The sequence below is a fragment of the Protomyctophum bolini genome (genome assembly GCF_963924005.1).
Source record: "Protomyctophum bolini genome assembly, chromosome: 11".
Taxonomy (NCBI): Eukaryota; Metazoa; Chordata; class Actinopteri; order Myctophiformes; family Myctophidae; genus Protomyctophum; species Protomyctophum bolini.
Genome location: NC_137872.1, coordinates 1,988,457 through 2,004,053, shown reverse-complemented (window position 1 = coordinate 2,004,053; position 15,597 = coordinate 1,988,457). Strand labels below are relative to the sequence as shown.

The window sequence follows — 15,597 nt, the reverse complement described above, 5'->3', positions numbered from 1 at the left end:
GTCTTGTACACACTTACCCACCGTAAGCTCTGCCCAAGTCTTGTACACACTTAGCCACCGTAAGTCTTGTACACACTTACCCACCGTAAGCTCTGCCCAAGTCTTGTACACACTTACCCACCGTAAGCTCTGCCCAAGTCTTGTACACACTTACCCACCGTAAGCTCTGCCCAAGTCTTGTACACACTTACCCACCGTAAGCTCTGCCCAAGTCTTGTACACACTTACCCACCGTAAGCTCTGCCCAAGTCTTGTACACACTTACCCACCGTAAGCTCTGCCCAAGTCTTGTACACACTTAGCCACCGTAAGTCTTGTACACACTTACCCACCGTAAGCTCTGCCCAAGTCTTGTACACACTTAGCCACCGTAAGCTCTGCCCAGAATATTGTCATGATTAAACATAAAACTAGATAAACATTGAACCATGTGATAACTATTCATGTGAATACAGATAAAGATATTTTGTGTTTGAAATGTGCCTGTGTTTGTGGCTGTGGGTCTTATTTAATTTCAAATGCATTTAGTTATAGTGAACTAAATACAAATACATTGGACATAAAAAAAGACAACATTTTACTAGTAATTGGCTGAAATCAATAATATATCAATGTTCGGATATTAACCTGCATGCCGCATTAAGTGATACATATATATATACACACACACACACACACACACACACACACACACACACACACACACACACACACACACACACAGACACACACACACACACACACACACACACGCACACACACACACACACAGTCACACACACACACACGTGTCATCATCTGTGTGTGTTTCCAGTTCACGAGGAGCACCTGATCCCTTACAGTCTGGTCCAATCATCTGTGTGTGTTTCCAGGTCACGAGGAGCACCTGATCCCTTACAGTCTGGTCCAGCCGGTCCAGGTCCGGTCCAAGAGGCCGGTCATCTTTTCTCCCTCGTTGCTTTCCCGTGGGCTCATCGAGAGACTGCTGCAGCCTGCCGAGTCCGGGCTGGACTTCAACACATGCCCACCAGGTGCACGCACGCACATACGCACGCACACAGGAGCCTACACGTGCACTTGTACAGAGTGCACGTGTACAGTCAACCCTCCCGCACACTCAGATCAGCCAACGCAGGGAAGCTGGAAGTACCCTCACTAAAAATGCCGGGACAACAACGCTCCGCACGTCCCAAACTCTTCTCCCTTCTGGCTCCAAAACTGTGGAATGCACTTCCCATCGCAGTCAGAACTGCAGCATCACTCCCAATCTTCCGCCGTAGTCTGAAAACCCCACCTTTTCAGACTCCATCATGGCCCATAGCACTTACCCTACCCCCCTTAGATAGCATTTCTGTAGACTTAGATAGCATTTGATACAGACTTATAGCATGTTATGTAGACAGCACTATAATTGTATTGTATGTACGTAGTCATAGCACGTCATAGTACATATCACATATGTATCGCATAGTATAGTATATATGTATAGTTTCATTATATAGATATTCCACTGTTACTTAACTTTCTTAGCTTACGCATGTTTCATGATAAATGCTTTTTATGTGATGTATTCCCATGCTTTTTTGTTCTTGCTTAATGTAAGTCGCTCTGGAATAAGTGCTAAATGCCTAAATTGTAAATTGTCAACTAACGTGTTCTTTGCACCGTGTGTGTGTGTTTTGCAGAGCCCATCCAGGTCTCAGAACAACATGATAAGAGGGTCTTCCGCTTACACTCGTCCACTCCAGAGCAGGCTTTGGGGGTGCGGCTTCAGACGATACAGGATGTCATCAGTCAGGTACTGACCCCTTGACCCCATTCTGACCTGAGATCAGATTCTAAAAATGTTTCTATGTCAGTCGATTTTAAAAAATAAAATAGCAGACCTACAAGCTTGTAGCAAATCAACAAGCTTGTAGTACATCACTTCATCTATTATTATTATTATTATTATTATTATTATTATTATTATTATTATTATTATTATTATTATATGTTCTTCTCCATTTCTACCCCCATGTCTCTGAATGTGTCTCTCTGTTTCAGGACAGACACTGTCTGTTGGAACTGGGGCTGTCCAGCGTGGAGGGTCTCCTGAGACAGGGAGTTTACCCCATCGTCATCCACATCCGACCTAAGAGCAAAAAGCACAAGAAACTCAGGTAGAGATGATCCATTTTGTTCTTCCTGTGTTCAAACAAACGTGTTTTTGATTTTTGATTTTTGATCGACTTCATTAACGGTTTGCAAGAAGAGCACAGAAGAGTACAGTTTAATACAAATGGAATGCTATAAGAGGGCTGAACCCAAGAAACTATGGCTTGTTTCCATTGGGGTCAGACAAATATATACAGGCGGCTGTGGCTCAGGAGGTAGAGCAGGTCGTCCAATGATCCCTGGGTCGGCGGTTCGAATCCCGGCTCCTCCTCCTGTCCACATGTCCAAGTGTCCTTGGGCAAGAGACTGAACCCCACCCTGCCTCCAATAGCAGATTGTAGATCTGCTATTTTCAGCATGCAACTCTAGTTTTTATCTGTTGACGAAATTGTCAACATATTTAGTCTTAGTTTTAGTCATCATAGCTTTATAGTTTTCATTTACTTTCCATTTAGTTTTTCGTCAGTGAAAAACATTTTTCGTCTTGGTTTTAGTCGAGGAAAACAACACCTTTAACACTTCTCTCCTCTTTTCCAGGAAGCTGTTTCCGCGCTGCTGGGAGGAGGCTGTGATGGAGGACGTGTGTCAGGTGGAGGAGCTCCAGCTGGAGACTCTCCCCCTGCTCCATCACACCCTGGAGCCCAGCGGCTGGAGCTGCACCGAGGAGCTGCTCCAGGCCATACGCACTGCAATACACAGCCAGCAGAGGGCAGTGGCCTGGGTCGAACTGGACAGGCTCCAGTAGAACAACCAATAGAACATTTGCAGACCGTACGTGGCCGTGGTTTCCATCAGAGTTTGGAAACACTCGTTTTCAGTAAAGCAATGTCCTGCTGCCTCCTGCGTTCTGTGCTCATTCAAAACGGGTGGAACACAGGACAGTTGAGTGATATCTAACGAGCACTTCCAAACTCCAGCACTTCAAGGTTCAAGGTTTCTTTATTTTGTCTCCCGAGGGAGAGATTTGTCTTGGACCCCAAGGACCCGCCCTGCAGCATACAGATACAATACAATACAATACAAAACACTTAAGGCTCATACATAGTCTGGATTTTCGGTGGTGAGGTGACCACCGAACTACAACATGACGTCACTGAGCCGCGGTGAAGAGCAAACCACCGCCACCGCTCCAGCCCCAGCCCTTCTCTCTGTTTTTACTCACCACACGGCTCAACGTTATTTCAGGTGGTCACCTCACCACCACCGGAGCGGTGGTCACCTCACCACCGGAGCGGTGGTGGTCAGCTCACCACCGGAGCGGTGGTCACCTCACCACCGGAGCGGTGGTCACCTCACCACCGAAAATCCAGACTATATGAATAGCCCTTTAGAAAAAGAATCACCTGCAAGGACACAAAGTATAGCTCATAACATATATATATGTATACAGTGGACTTTTATGAAACACTTTGAGGATAGAAAGAGAATAATTCAAGCTTTCCGTACGGTACAGCTGCAATGTTGGTGAGTTTGACCTTGTTTAATACAATCGGATAGGACTTTTCTGTTTGGATGAATGGGCTGCCATTGGAAGTTGCACCTACAGTAGGTACAGTATAGCACCTTGCCATTAACTCATATGGTGAGATGGCCGCGGTCTGCATAATGGAGAATGGAGATGCTGTGGTGGCTGATAAATAATTTACCAATAAATTACTCATGCCGGCAGGCTAAACCTAGGGGAGCTGAAACAAACTGTAATGACGCGCGACAAAACAATGATAAAATAATTCATATCCAAACAAGCTCAAAGTTTAATACGTTTATATAGCTCAGTGCACAAAATATTACAATACAATAAATAAATATATATATATATGCAATAAATATGTGCAAAGAATCTAATAAGTAACAATCAAAACAGTGAGCAAACAAAACGTGAATGAATTAAACTATAACAAAGTATATTGTGCGGTCAACAAAGTGCATCCTCCCAGCTCACCCTGCCTCCAAGTTCAAACAGCCTTAGGAGTGAGCTGGTTCAGACATCCATATTTGTCGACTACCAAGGGCCACGCCCACAGAGACGCTCCCACCAATAACGGAACGCCAATGCGGTGCCCACACCCATCACCAACCAAGTGACAACCACTGTAAATAAGCGCACTCTGGCTCCTACAGATGCATGTTCTAAAAATAAATCACACCCGTGTGAGGTGAGGGGCCCTCTTATTATTATTATTATTATTATTTCCCCTTACCCTAGACAGGGGGTCGTAACGGAACAGGCATGTTCGTGCCTTAAATTAGTTTTATCAATGTTTTGTTGTTCAGCTGCATGGGAACCTTATTGGACAGATCAATGAAAACAAGACGGATAGATAGATTTTATTTCGGTCAATAAAAGGAGTACATTACAGACGTACAGTACAGTACATTAATTTCCACTAGTGGTACCGAAAAGGTGAAGGCCATAGATTCTGATAAAAAATAAATCTAAGCAGGGCTTAGATTTGGCCTATATAGTAATAATAATAATAATAATAATAATAATAAATAGATAAATTAATTTGTGGTCGACAAGCTGAGGGACTTAAGTTACAGGAGCCACTGGGACGAGGCGGTCGCCGCGGGAGGTCTGTGCTGTTTGATTGATTGATTGAAATATTTATTAACAGTTTGTAGAATTACAGTATACATTTCAAGCACAAACTCAATACAGAGACTGTTAACTGTGAGTGGGACGACCCCAATTAAGCATTACACTTGTTTACAACAGGGTCCACATGCCGCTGACATCGCCGTCTACAAGGAAAAGTACATGATTATTGTGGAGAGAAAAGAAACTACGCGAAAAACGACATCATGACAAACGATACAACATAAATGTACACGTTTATCAACCACTTGAACCCCCAGCGGTAGATCTATTTCGGTGAATCAATTTGTGTAGTGAAATCAGAGCGTTCCAAATGCACACTATACAGTGGCAATGAATTCGCAGCTCAACCAAAGCAAATTGATCCTAGTGTATGACCGAGGAGTCGAGGACAATTTCACGATGAATTCAAATCTCTGCGATTGTGAGCAGTTTTTAACCAGGGTCAACGATAACAGCGATTATCGGCCAGACTAGTAGATTTCTCAACCATTTCCACCTTTTTTGATTGATTGAAATATGTATTAACAGTTTGCAGAATTACAGTATACATTTCAAGCACAAACTCAATACAAAGACTGTTAACTGTGAGTGGGACGACCCAATTAAGCATTACACTTGTTTACAACAGGGTCCACACCATGTTCAATTCATCAAAACATTTAGAGACGTACAAATAGACACTTCTATGTAGTTAAAGAACAGAACAGGAATTCATCATAAAGGAAGCAAAAAGGGAAAAGAAACATATACAGTGAGGGGAAAGGGGGGGGATACCTGGGTAGCATGTCGGACTCACTGCCCGTTCCCAGGCTGGACTACACTAGGTAAAGTAAATTAGCCGACAATGGAATAATCTATGAATTGAATACAGTTAGAAATTAACTCCCAACAGAACACTGGAAACCTGTGTAAGATGATGATACAGGTGGTCTATTAATCATTAAAAAAATATTCATGAGTTGTTGACGGACAGGATCAATATAAGCCTATACATTCTTTATTTTATTTTTTAAGCATTCATTACATTAATGTTAAACTGGAACGTTTTTGTAATTAAAGTATGCGTTGTTGTTGTGACTTGTGAGCTTGTAGATCGGCTATTTTAAGTGTCTGTAGAATAGATGCGTGATGGTTTTCAACCCTTTCATCAGTAGTGTGCTCCATCTAGTGGTCATTTCTTGTCAGTGTACTTGAATGTCTTATCCCCGTTACACCCGATAATTCTATTTTATGTCCTTCGTTTCTCTACTGTTGTGTTGTGTCACTCGATCATCTTAGCTGAGCTATGAAAACACTTTTAATACAAACCTGAATGGCATCCTGCCAGGATGCCATTCTAAATTTGCGTTAAAAGAACACTGCAGAATGTAGTAAGAACACAGACACCAGACCGATGGAATACAAATAATTTGTGCATTCTTCGGGTCGGGTATTGTAACTTTACAGTTTATTTTGAATCCGATTTTGAGCGTTTGAACCTGACTCATGTCTAGCCCCTCTCGGAACCCCCTGGGTCAGCCCAATCCGAACCGAACCGGGCTGACCCGTAGGGTCCCTGGTCAAGCTAAGATTTTCCAATGCAATTGTTGGAACGCGGATATAAAAAACTCAACCTTTCTTCGATCTGCTCGCTATTACCGCGCTTTGTATTGTGTTTGATTACGGATGTGCGAACTATAAGTACCTTACATACCTCTGATAAAATCTCCTGTGTCGCGGAAGCCGTTAAGTATTTTTAATCCATGTTTGATTAAAAATGTCGCTTTGATTTCTTCTTGTTTATTTACCGTTTATTGTACCGCCTCCCGATGTGCGGTTGGCTTTGCGGGCAACGTCCCTGCCTTTGATCTGCTCCGTCATAGCTGTAGCACCACTAGCTAGCCAGATAGGCGGTACAATGAGGTGTCAATAAACAAGGTAGGAAGAAGCGACATTTTTAATCAATCATGGATTAAAAATACTTAACGGCTTCCGCGACACAGGAGATGTGTCGGTATGGTATGTAAGGTACTTATAGTTCGCACATTCGTAAGTCAATACATGAATAACCATGGTAAAAGCGCGCAGAAGTCCGTCTCATGGAGTGTTTACATAGTATTTGTTTGTGCGTAACTGGCGACAGCCCCACTTGAAGCAGGACCCAATGCAGTAAAGTCTTAAAAGTGTCAGAAACTTTACTACATTCGGGTTCTGCTTGCGGGGCTAACTCATGTCATGATCTGTGCTGAATGTCATGATCATCCCCTCTACGCCTCTTCTACAGTAATCTCGAAAAAAACCTCTACGAGAATCTAACATTTTGGGCCAGAGTAACGCTATCCTACACTCACGAACCGCCAGTAATGTCATCCGACGCCCGAATATCGTTGCGCATTTAGTAGTGTAATTACGGTAACAGCAGTAGCGGTGGCTGTGTGTGCGCGCGTGCCGTGTGTGCGTGTGTGTATGCGCCATGTTACCATGTATGCGCGCATGCTGTGTGTGTTGTATCCGCTGATTGTTGAGACGAGAGGGCTGATTTCACAATTCACACTTCTGCCGGAATCAGTTTGTTCAGAAACATTGCCTGTGGCAAGTAGGCTACTCTGTGCCTTAGAGTGTATAATAACTCTATGCTCTGTGCCCGTTAGATAACAACAAAATAAAGAAAAGGGGGGAGAATTCTGGGCAGCTGGCAGCTTGAAGTTAAACTTTTACTTTCAGTTTCCTTTCTGCGTAAAGAAGCTAAAAAGCGTGTTTCAAAATGCCAATTTAATGGTTCTGCTACAAGGTAAGGTAAGCATGTGCTCCGAATTGTTACAATTATACGTTTTTTTTTGTTAAAAAAATATATATATAGGCCTACTACAATAAGTTTTACTCAATGTCAGGCAGATTTATTTTGGATAGTAGTGCTACATAGGCGTAGAAAATTAGAAATATAAATATTACTAGCCCCAATGATAGCGGCATTTATATGCTAATGTCTTACGAAACGGAGGGGGGGGGGTATGACCGCATGACCATGACATCTGCTACTGCCAGTAGCGTTCAACTGTCAACCATTATGTTTCCGGGTTCACAAATGCATCCAGATATAATTTGAGGAAGTTAACCAGTAACCACTGCAACCCTACTCTATGCTGCCTGCAACCTACCTGCAACCACACATACCGACCGTAAGCTATGTAGCCTACTGTAATTCTGATAACTGTTAATACATAATATCTATCAATCCATCAATCAATCAATCAAGATCATTGATGAAACATTACACAATACATTCTAGTCATGTTTAGTAGGCTTATTTATATTTGTTCATTTGAAATTCAGACTGGATCATAATCTGAAGTGGAGATGGGGAGCACCAGAGATGAGTCCAAGGAGGTGAAGCAGGAGGAGGAGGAGGAGGAGAGGGGACCGAACCGAAGGAGCAGTAAGGAGGAGGAGGAGAGGGGACCGAACCGAAGGAGCAGTAAGCGACTGAGGCTTCTAGAGGATAGTAGGAAGAGCTGTCTGCGGAGAGGAAAGAGACTGAGGTATCATTTAGAAGAGGAGGAAGAGGGCCATGAGCGTGATGAAGAGGAGGAGGAGGAGGAGGAGGAGGAGGGTGACGTCTCCTGGTTCGGACCAGGTTCATCCTCCCGGCCCCGGAACACCCAGAGAACACCAGACAAGAGTGAGAGTCAAGCCTTAAGACTTTGTATATATACATATTTTTATCTTGCGTACGTACATACACACTGTTAATTTAGTAGCCGGATTGGGGGCCCTCTCCGGTTTCACACACACACACACACACACACACACGCACACACACACACACACACACACACACACACACACACACACACACACACACACACACACACTTCATTATTGTCCTGATTATTTAATTCCCAAGAATGCGCTCTGTGGACAATCTTGGTCTGGCAACACATAACATGATTTATTGGATGGTGTTGTTCTAGAGAGAGCGAGCTCTGTTGAGTTGGACGTGCTTCCTGTCACCTGCGGGGGCAAAGAGGGGACCCTGGACGTAGAACAGCTTGCCAGGGGTAAGTGCCAAAGTTGGCATTGAATACTTTTGCCACCTGTAAATCCCTGGAACATGTGTCGCGTTTAAACCTAAACACCATGTGTGTAATAATTAAATGCTTTAAGTGTTTATTAATATATTCATACAATACAGTAGAACACGAGTTCACTCAAACACCTCACGAGAACACCTAGTGTAAAGCGACTACATGAGAGGCGATGGGATGGGCCAGGTTGTCAGACGCGCTCTGCTCCACATAAAAGAAAGGAATTCGCTGGATCCAAAACAATGCGTTTAAGGGTTTATTAAAGTAATATGAATGACTCAAAAAGTGCTCAAACATAAATCCAAGTAATCACAGCGATCAACGTAAATAAAGCAAAATAAAGCGGTCAACAAAAAGTACGGCGTCCCACACACCCCCTCTCTCTCTCACTGTGTGTCAGCCAGGTGAACAGGCCACCTTCTTGAGTGAACCAGGTCCGCCCCTATGCCCATCAATCAATCAATCACACTAACACCAGTGACAGCCCATTCATTTCATTGACCAAAATATTACCAGAATCCAATTCATGGCTCCTACACCTATAGTGTTCAAATTCTAAACACCTATATGACTGACTTTGATTGTAAAAACTAAACACGTTTATGTGTTTAGAAAGTGTTACAGGCGATTAAACATGTTCTTCTGTTTATAATCTAAACACTGTGACACGTTTAAAAAGTGTTACAAATGATGTGTTTAACCCATTCTGAACGGGAACCCATTTTGGTGTTGGCATCATGCTATGCTTTAGCTTTTGAAAAATAGCAGATCTACAAGCTCATAGCGCGCCACCGAGTGGCGCGCTACGAGCTTGTAGGTCTGCTATTTTTGAAAAATCGAAGAACGACTGTGACATTTTTAGAATCTGATCTCAGGTCAGAATGGGTTAATCAGACCAGTGTGTGTGTCCCAGTGGAAACCTCGTATGAATCTGATCTCAGGTCAGAATGGGTTAAAACAGTTTATAACCTAAACGCTTGGGTTTAGTGTGTAGGAACACGTTGCATGCCACTCTGAGGCGTTGCGTGCTTTTGACTCTGTACGAGGAGTCGAGGACCATAGATGGGCTGTAGACAGAGGGGTGACATATACGATCTAAACAGTGCATCTATTTGATGCACTGTTTAGACAAAGTGCCCTCTTACGGGGATTTCAGCTCTGCATGTCCCTGTGTGCCCTTTTTAGGTGAGATGTGTATCGAGTGTGAGGGGGGCTGGTTTTCACCCCCTGCCTTTGAGAACTTTGGAGGAAAAGGTTACTATAAGAAATGGAAGCAATCTATCTATTATGAGGACCAACCCTTGGAGTCGTTGTTTAAAGTAAGAACTCAACTGTATATATATATATATATATATATAGGCATAGCACAAAATATTATGCTATACACTGATACAATGTAGTTGTAGTGTGTACACAGTATTCATCAGTATTGCTTTTAATGTTTATTATGAAAGCTGCACTGGAGTTTTCACACTATGTTGATGGCCCCTAGTGGCAGCAAGAGGTAACTATTTTGATTCTCCCTCCGCTGGTATAGAAGTATAGTATATCATTTTAATCAAAAAACCTTTTTTACCGTGATTTAGTATAGAGACGGTACACGTCACTTACACATAGATAAATGTATCCTGCACCTCACAATGTGGTATTGTTATTGTATATGTATTATTTATTTGCTACTGTATTTATTGCTACAATGTTGAGGAACCAAACTGTCTCTCCATACTCTGACTTTACCCTTTTACTATCCCTCATCACAGCAGGGCCTTCTGACGACCCCTGGGTTTAATAAGAAGAGAAACACAGAGGATAAAAAGGTGATCTTACCGGTATATGGGCATTAAAGGAGAATTCCATACTAAAAGGCTTTCTTACCTTTCTTTGTAGTTTTTACGTCCCCATCAAAGAGGTCCAGGTGTTATTTTGTGCAAAAACTCCTTATTGGCTGTTTCCCCTACCATAAGCCCTCAATGAATTGCATTGAATTGAATGGGAATTGAACGGGGCTATGGGGTGTTGTGCTAATACGCTTATTTCCATCGCTCAAAATGATAATTTCTTTGTATATATCCTCTCTTCATAATGTAAATAATATCCCATGCGGCACACTTTACTACTTATTTCGATGGAAATAAGCGAATTAGCATAACACCCCATAGCCCCATTCAATTCCCATTCAATGCAATGCAATTCATTGAGGGCTTATGGTAGGGAAAATAGCCAATAAGGAGTTTTTGCACAAAAAAACAGCTGGATCTCTTTAGTGGGGACGTAACGACTACAAAGAAAGATAAGAAAGCATTCTAGCATGGAATTCTCCTTTAACTTAGGCAGGTTTCTAACATATTATTTATTATATGTCAAAACCCACGTCAAACTGTTACTGTGTGTGTGTGTGTGTGTGTGTGTGTGTGTGTGTGTGGGGAGGAAGGAGAGAATGTTTAGGCCTGTCACAAAGATGCAAAACCATATTATTCTATACATCTGATTGACTTTTATACCACTTAAAATGGTATAAAAGATTGGTTTCTCCAGATGGGGTAAAAAAATTTGCCAATGACTGATCGAGTAATTTAGAAGGAATAATATCGGCCGATCGGTGGCTGATCGATCTGAGCATCTCTAGTACCATCTTATAAGGACCAATTATATGAAGATAGGTTGAAAATGTCGTCCTATAATGTCTGATTTTTAAATGACTTTCTTTCTTACCCCGAGTCAGGTGAATAATTGCAGGAAGATGGGTATTGGAGGCCACACGGTACCTGTACGGCTGCACGGGTATCATCTGCGTGTTTTGAGGAAGGGAAAAGAACGTGATGAGGTGTCAGGGGAGGATGAAGACTCGGAGGGTGAACTAAGCCCAACAGACGACAGTTCTGAAATGAAAGAGGAAGGTGAAAATGATGAGCTGATGATGAATTCTTATCAACTACTTATTGAATAAACAGACAGGCCAAAGTGATTAGGGAATTACTTTTTTTTCCTCCTTTTCTTCCAGGAGAGAAGAAGTGGCTCGTCCTCAAAGGGTATGGAGATATAAAGGCTGTCTCCAAGCAGCAGGGCACCAGTTTAAAAATCCCCCTGGTGAGATTGTCTGCGGTAAGATGCTGTTTCCTCTTCCCCTTGTGACTGGATTGCCTTATTATGCACCTCCGTAATATCTCACAAAACGTAAAGTACAGACAATTCTTTCAACAAATTATTGAGTCTGTAAGAAAAAAAGAAAGAAAACGCACAACAGAACGCGCAAATGCACACACTTTGATGCACATGCGCCGCAGAAGAAAATGTTTGCGGAGACTTGAGAGGAGGTCTATCACTAGCTGTATTTTAATTATGTGACAATAAAGGACATGACATGTTAAATGGATAATAAAGAGTAGAATTCATTAACCTGAATTAAAAAAAATTACTTCTCAAAGCTTTGAATTTCATTCCGTGAATAACCGGAATGAAATAATTGATGCAATATAGTGTAGAACTAGATTGAGTAGACCACTGGACCTCTTCTCATAATGTCCTCTTGCCCTTCAGTAAGATACAGAATCAGCCATCAACACAGAGCTGTGGCTCCATCTTGCTTCGTTTCCTGGGCCCAGGGTGTGTCACGTGTGTGTGTGTGTGTGACAAATCGTATGACTTTGACTTTGAAATCATAACAAATAGTCAAAAACTAAAACAATATATTTAAACCATAATTGATGATTGATAAATGGTACAAAATCCTGACGATAACAATGCCTATGAAATCATGACTGCGTTATAATTACAGCATGTATAAATTAAATTAATTATTTTTTGTTTTGTTTTGTTTTAGACCAAAATAAGTATCCTTTCATCCAACAGTAGAAAAGATCTGAAATCAGCAGGTTTGTACAAAATTGTTACATCTCATATAATCTCAGTATCTCATTATAGATGTCTGTCTGTCTGTGTCTGTCTGTCTGTCTGTCTGTGTCTGTCTGTCTGTCTGTCTGTCTGTCTGTCTGTCTGTCTGTCTGTCTGTCTGTCTGTCTGTCTGTCTGTCTGTCTGTCTGTCTGTCTGTCTGTCTGTCTGTCTGTCTGTCTGTCTGTCTGTCTGTCTGTCTGTCTGTCCTGTCCTGTCCTGTCCTGTCCTGTCCTGTCCTGTCCTGTCCTGTCCTGTCCTGTCCTGTCCTGTCCTGTCCTGTCTTGTCCTGTCTTGTCTTGTCTGTCTGTCTGTCTGTCTGTCACCTTTTACATTCAATCGGCCACAAAGTGCCAATCATTAGATTACTTCCTGTATATACTGGGTCATTTTGAAGTAATAATCCAGCCCTGTTTGTGAACAGATAATTGGTGTATGCCGCTAGAAGACATCGATGATGATGATGATGATGAGGAGGAGGAGCCCAGAGAGGAGACAGAAATGGCGAAAGGAAGTTCTGCCAGTGAAACCTGTAGAAGAGCCCTGCCCATAACCCTTCAGATGAGCTCACAGGCCGATGGCGAGCCCCACGTCAGTGGCACAGACGGGCCCTTCCCCGTCTTCTCAATTAGCAACGACTCTAACGAGCGCGACGGTCACGCTGTCGACGTGTCACATAGCATCGTGACCGCAGGTATGTGTCGTATTTATAGGTGAATGTTACACAAGGTAGAATTGTGTCACTATAACTTTGCTAATAATTTATGTCTTGGTGTTTGTTGAAAAGAGTGAGATACGCTGTAATGCATTCCAATGTTTTAGAGGTTATGTTAAATCAAAACATTTGAGGGCGAACTGACTTATGCCGTTAATATAACATTTTAATACCATTGCATTGAAATTTGTCACCCACAGACACAGAGTATCAGGAGAAAGATGGACCAATAAAAACACAGCTCTGTGAGGAACAGGTGGGAGAAGATGGACCAATAAAAACACAGCTCTGTGAGGAACAGGTGGGAGAAGATGGACCAATAAAAACACAGCTCTGTGAGGAGCAGGTGGGAGAAGATGGACCAATAAAAACACAGCTCTGTGAGGAACAGGTGGGAGAAGATGGACCAATAAAAACACAGCTCTGTGAGGAACAGGTGGGAGAAGATGGACCAATTAAAACACAGCTCTGTGAGGAACAGGTGGGAGAAGGGAATATTAAAGAAGAGCAGATAGAGAGAGAAAGTGACGGTGAGCTTTGTCACACATCAGGTTCTGAAAACAACACTCCTATCGCTACCGGAAAGACCAATGATAAAACAGTTCAGCAACAATCCATCCAATCGGAGCCAGCCACAAGTACTCCACTGTCACAGAATCACTGCCTGCCTTCCTCGGTCCCGAACGCTCGGAACACCAAAACAAAGGCTTATCGTGGCTTCAGAAGAAAGAGGCCATCGAGTCTCGTCCGGAAGCGACAGCGCTGTGGCCAAGATAAGGCTCAGGAGAAGAAACGTGACAGGAGGGACATGCTTATGTTGACCACTCTGCGAGAGATCTGTGACTCGCAGCACAGAATGTGCGACGCACTGGAGAGACTCTGCTCCAAACAGGACGTAGTCTTAGAGCTGCTGAAGACACTGACTGACTGATAGACTTTTGTATACTGTTCTTTATGAGCTTTTAATCCGTTTAAAGTAAACCAATGACCCCTTCCTACAGGTAAGGATTCCAAATAAGCCAGCTGGCTTCTTCCCTTCCTTGCATTGTTGTATTTTTGTTCTTTGATATGTTATTTGTCTATTTTTGTACCACGTGCTAAATAAATAAACCTAAACCTAAATCCACTGGAGCGACTCGTCTCCAGACAGGATGATGTCATAGAGCTGCTGAAGACACTGACTGATCAGGACTCTGTCTCATTTCAAATTTCAAAAAACATGGGCTATAACCCACCGTTTTTTTCATTTTTTCATTTTTTTCAAATCCTCAAAAATGATGAAAAACGGCGTGCCATAGTATGCCGTACGATATGGGCTATAGCCCACGGTTCAAAATGATGAGAAACGAGGCTAACTTTTTTTTTCAAAATTTCAAAAAACATGGGCTATAACCCACCGTTTTTTTCATTTTTTCATTTTTTTCAAATCCTCAAAAATGATGAAAAACGGCGTGCCATAGTATGCCGTACGATATGGGCTATAGCCCACGGTTCAAAATGATGAGAAACGAGGCTAACTTTTTTTTTCAAAATTTCAAAAAACATGGGCTATAACCCACCGTTTTTTTCATTTTTCATTTTTTTCAAATCCTCAAAAATGATGAAAAACCGCGTGCCATAGTATGCCGTACGATATGGGCTATAGCCCACGGTCCAAAATGATGAGAAACGAGGCTAACTTTTTTTTTCAAAATTTCAAAAAACATGGGCTATAACCCACCGTTTTTTTCATTTTTCATTTTTTTCAAATCCTCAAAAATGATGAAAAACGGCGTGCCATAGTATGCCGTACGATATGGGCTATAGCCCACGGTCGAAAATGATGAGAAACGAGGCTAACTTTTTTTTTCAAAATTTCAAAAAACATGGGCTATAACCCACCGTTTTTTTCATTTTTTCATTTTTTTCAAATCCTCAAAAATGATGAAAAACGGCGTGCCATAGTATGCCGTACGATATGGGCTATAGCCCACGGTCGAAAATGATGAGAAACGAGGCTAACTTTTTTTTTCAAAATTTCAAAAAACATGGGCTATAACCCACCGTTTTTTTCATTTTTCATTTTTTTCAAATCCTCAAAAATGATGAAAAACCGCGTGCCATAGTATGCCGTACGATATGGGCTATAGCCCACGGTCCAAAATGATGAGAAACGAGGCTAACTTTTTTT

At 42.2% G+C, this 15,597-nt stretch overlaps 2 protein-coding genes across 2 annotated transcripts in view; both read left to right on the top strand.

Annotated features, from left to right (window-relative positions):
* LOC308324729 (caspase recruitment domain-containing protein 10) overlaps positions 1 to 3,222 on the top strand; it is a 28,660-nt gene extending 25,438 nt beyond the window's left edge. The window contains exons 21-24 of the mRNA XM_080776969.1: positions 873 to 1,031; positions 1,686 to 1,798; positions 2,047 to 2,162; positions 2,695 to 3,222. Coding sequence (XP_080633095.1) covers positions 873 to 1,031; positions 1,686 to 1,798; positions 2,047 to 2,162; positions 2,695 to 2,902 — 596 coding nt within the window. The 3' untranslated portion in view covers positions 2,903 to 3,222. The remainder of the gene's footprint in view (positions 1 to 872; positions 1,032 to 1,685; positions 1,799 to 2,046; positions 2,163 to 2,694) is intronic.
* Positions 3,223 to 8,095: 4,873 nt separating this feature from the next.
* LOC308324404 (uncharacterized protein) lies at positions 8,096 to 14,549 on the top strand (the record flags this gene model as incomplete). The annotated part of the gene is made up of 9 exons (XM_080776450.1): positions 8,096 to 8,417; positions 8,710 to 8,796; positions 10,009 to 10,142; positions 10,584 to 10,640; positions 11,546 to 11,720; positions 11,825 to 11,925; positions 12,644 to 12,695; positions 13,137 to 13,406; positions 13,628 to 14,549. 9 exons carry the CDS (start codon positions 8,096 to 8,098, stop codon positions 14,356 to 14,358), a joined length of 1,929 nt encoding a protein of 642 aa, XP_080632576.1. The 3' UTR covers positions 14,359 to 14,549.
* Positions 14,550 to 15,597: the final 1,048 nt, after the last annotated feature.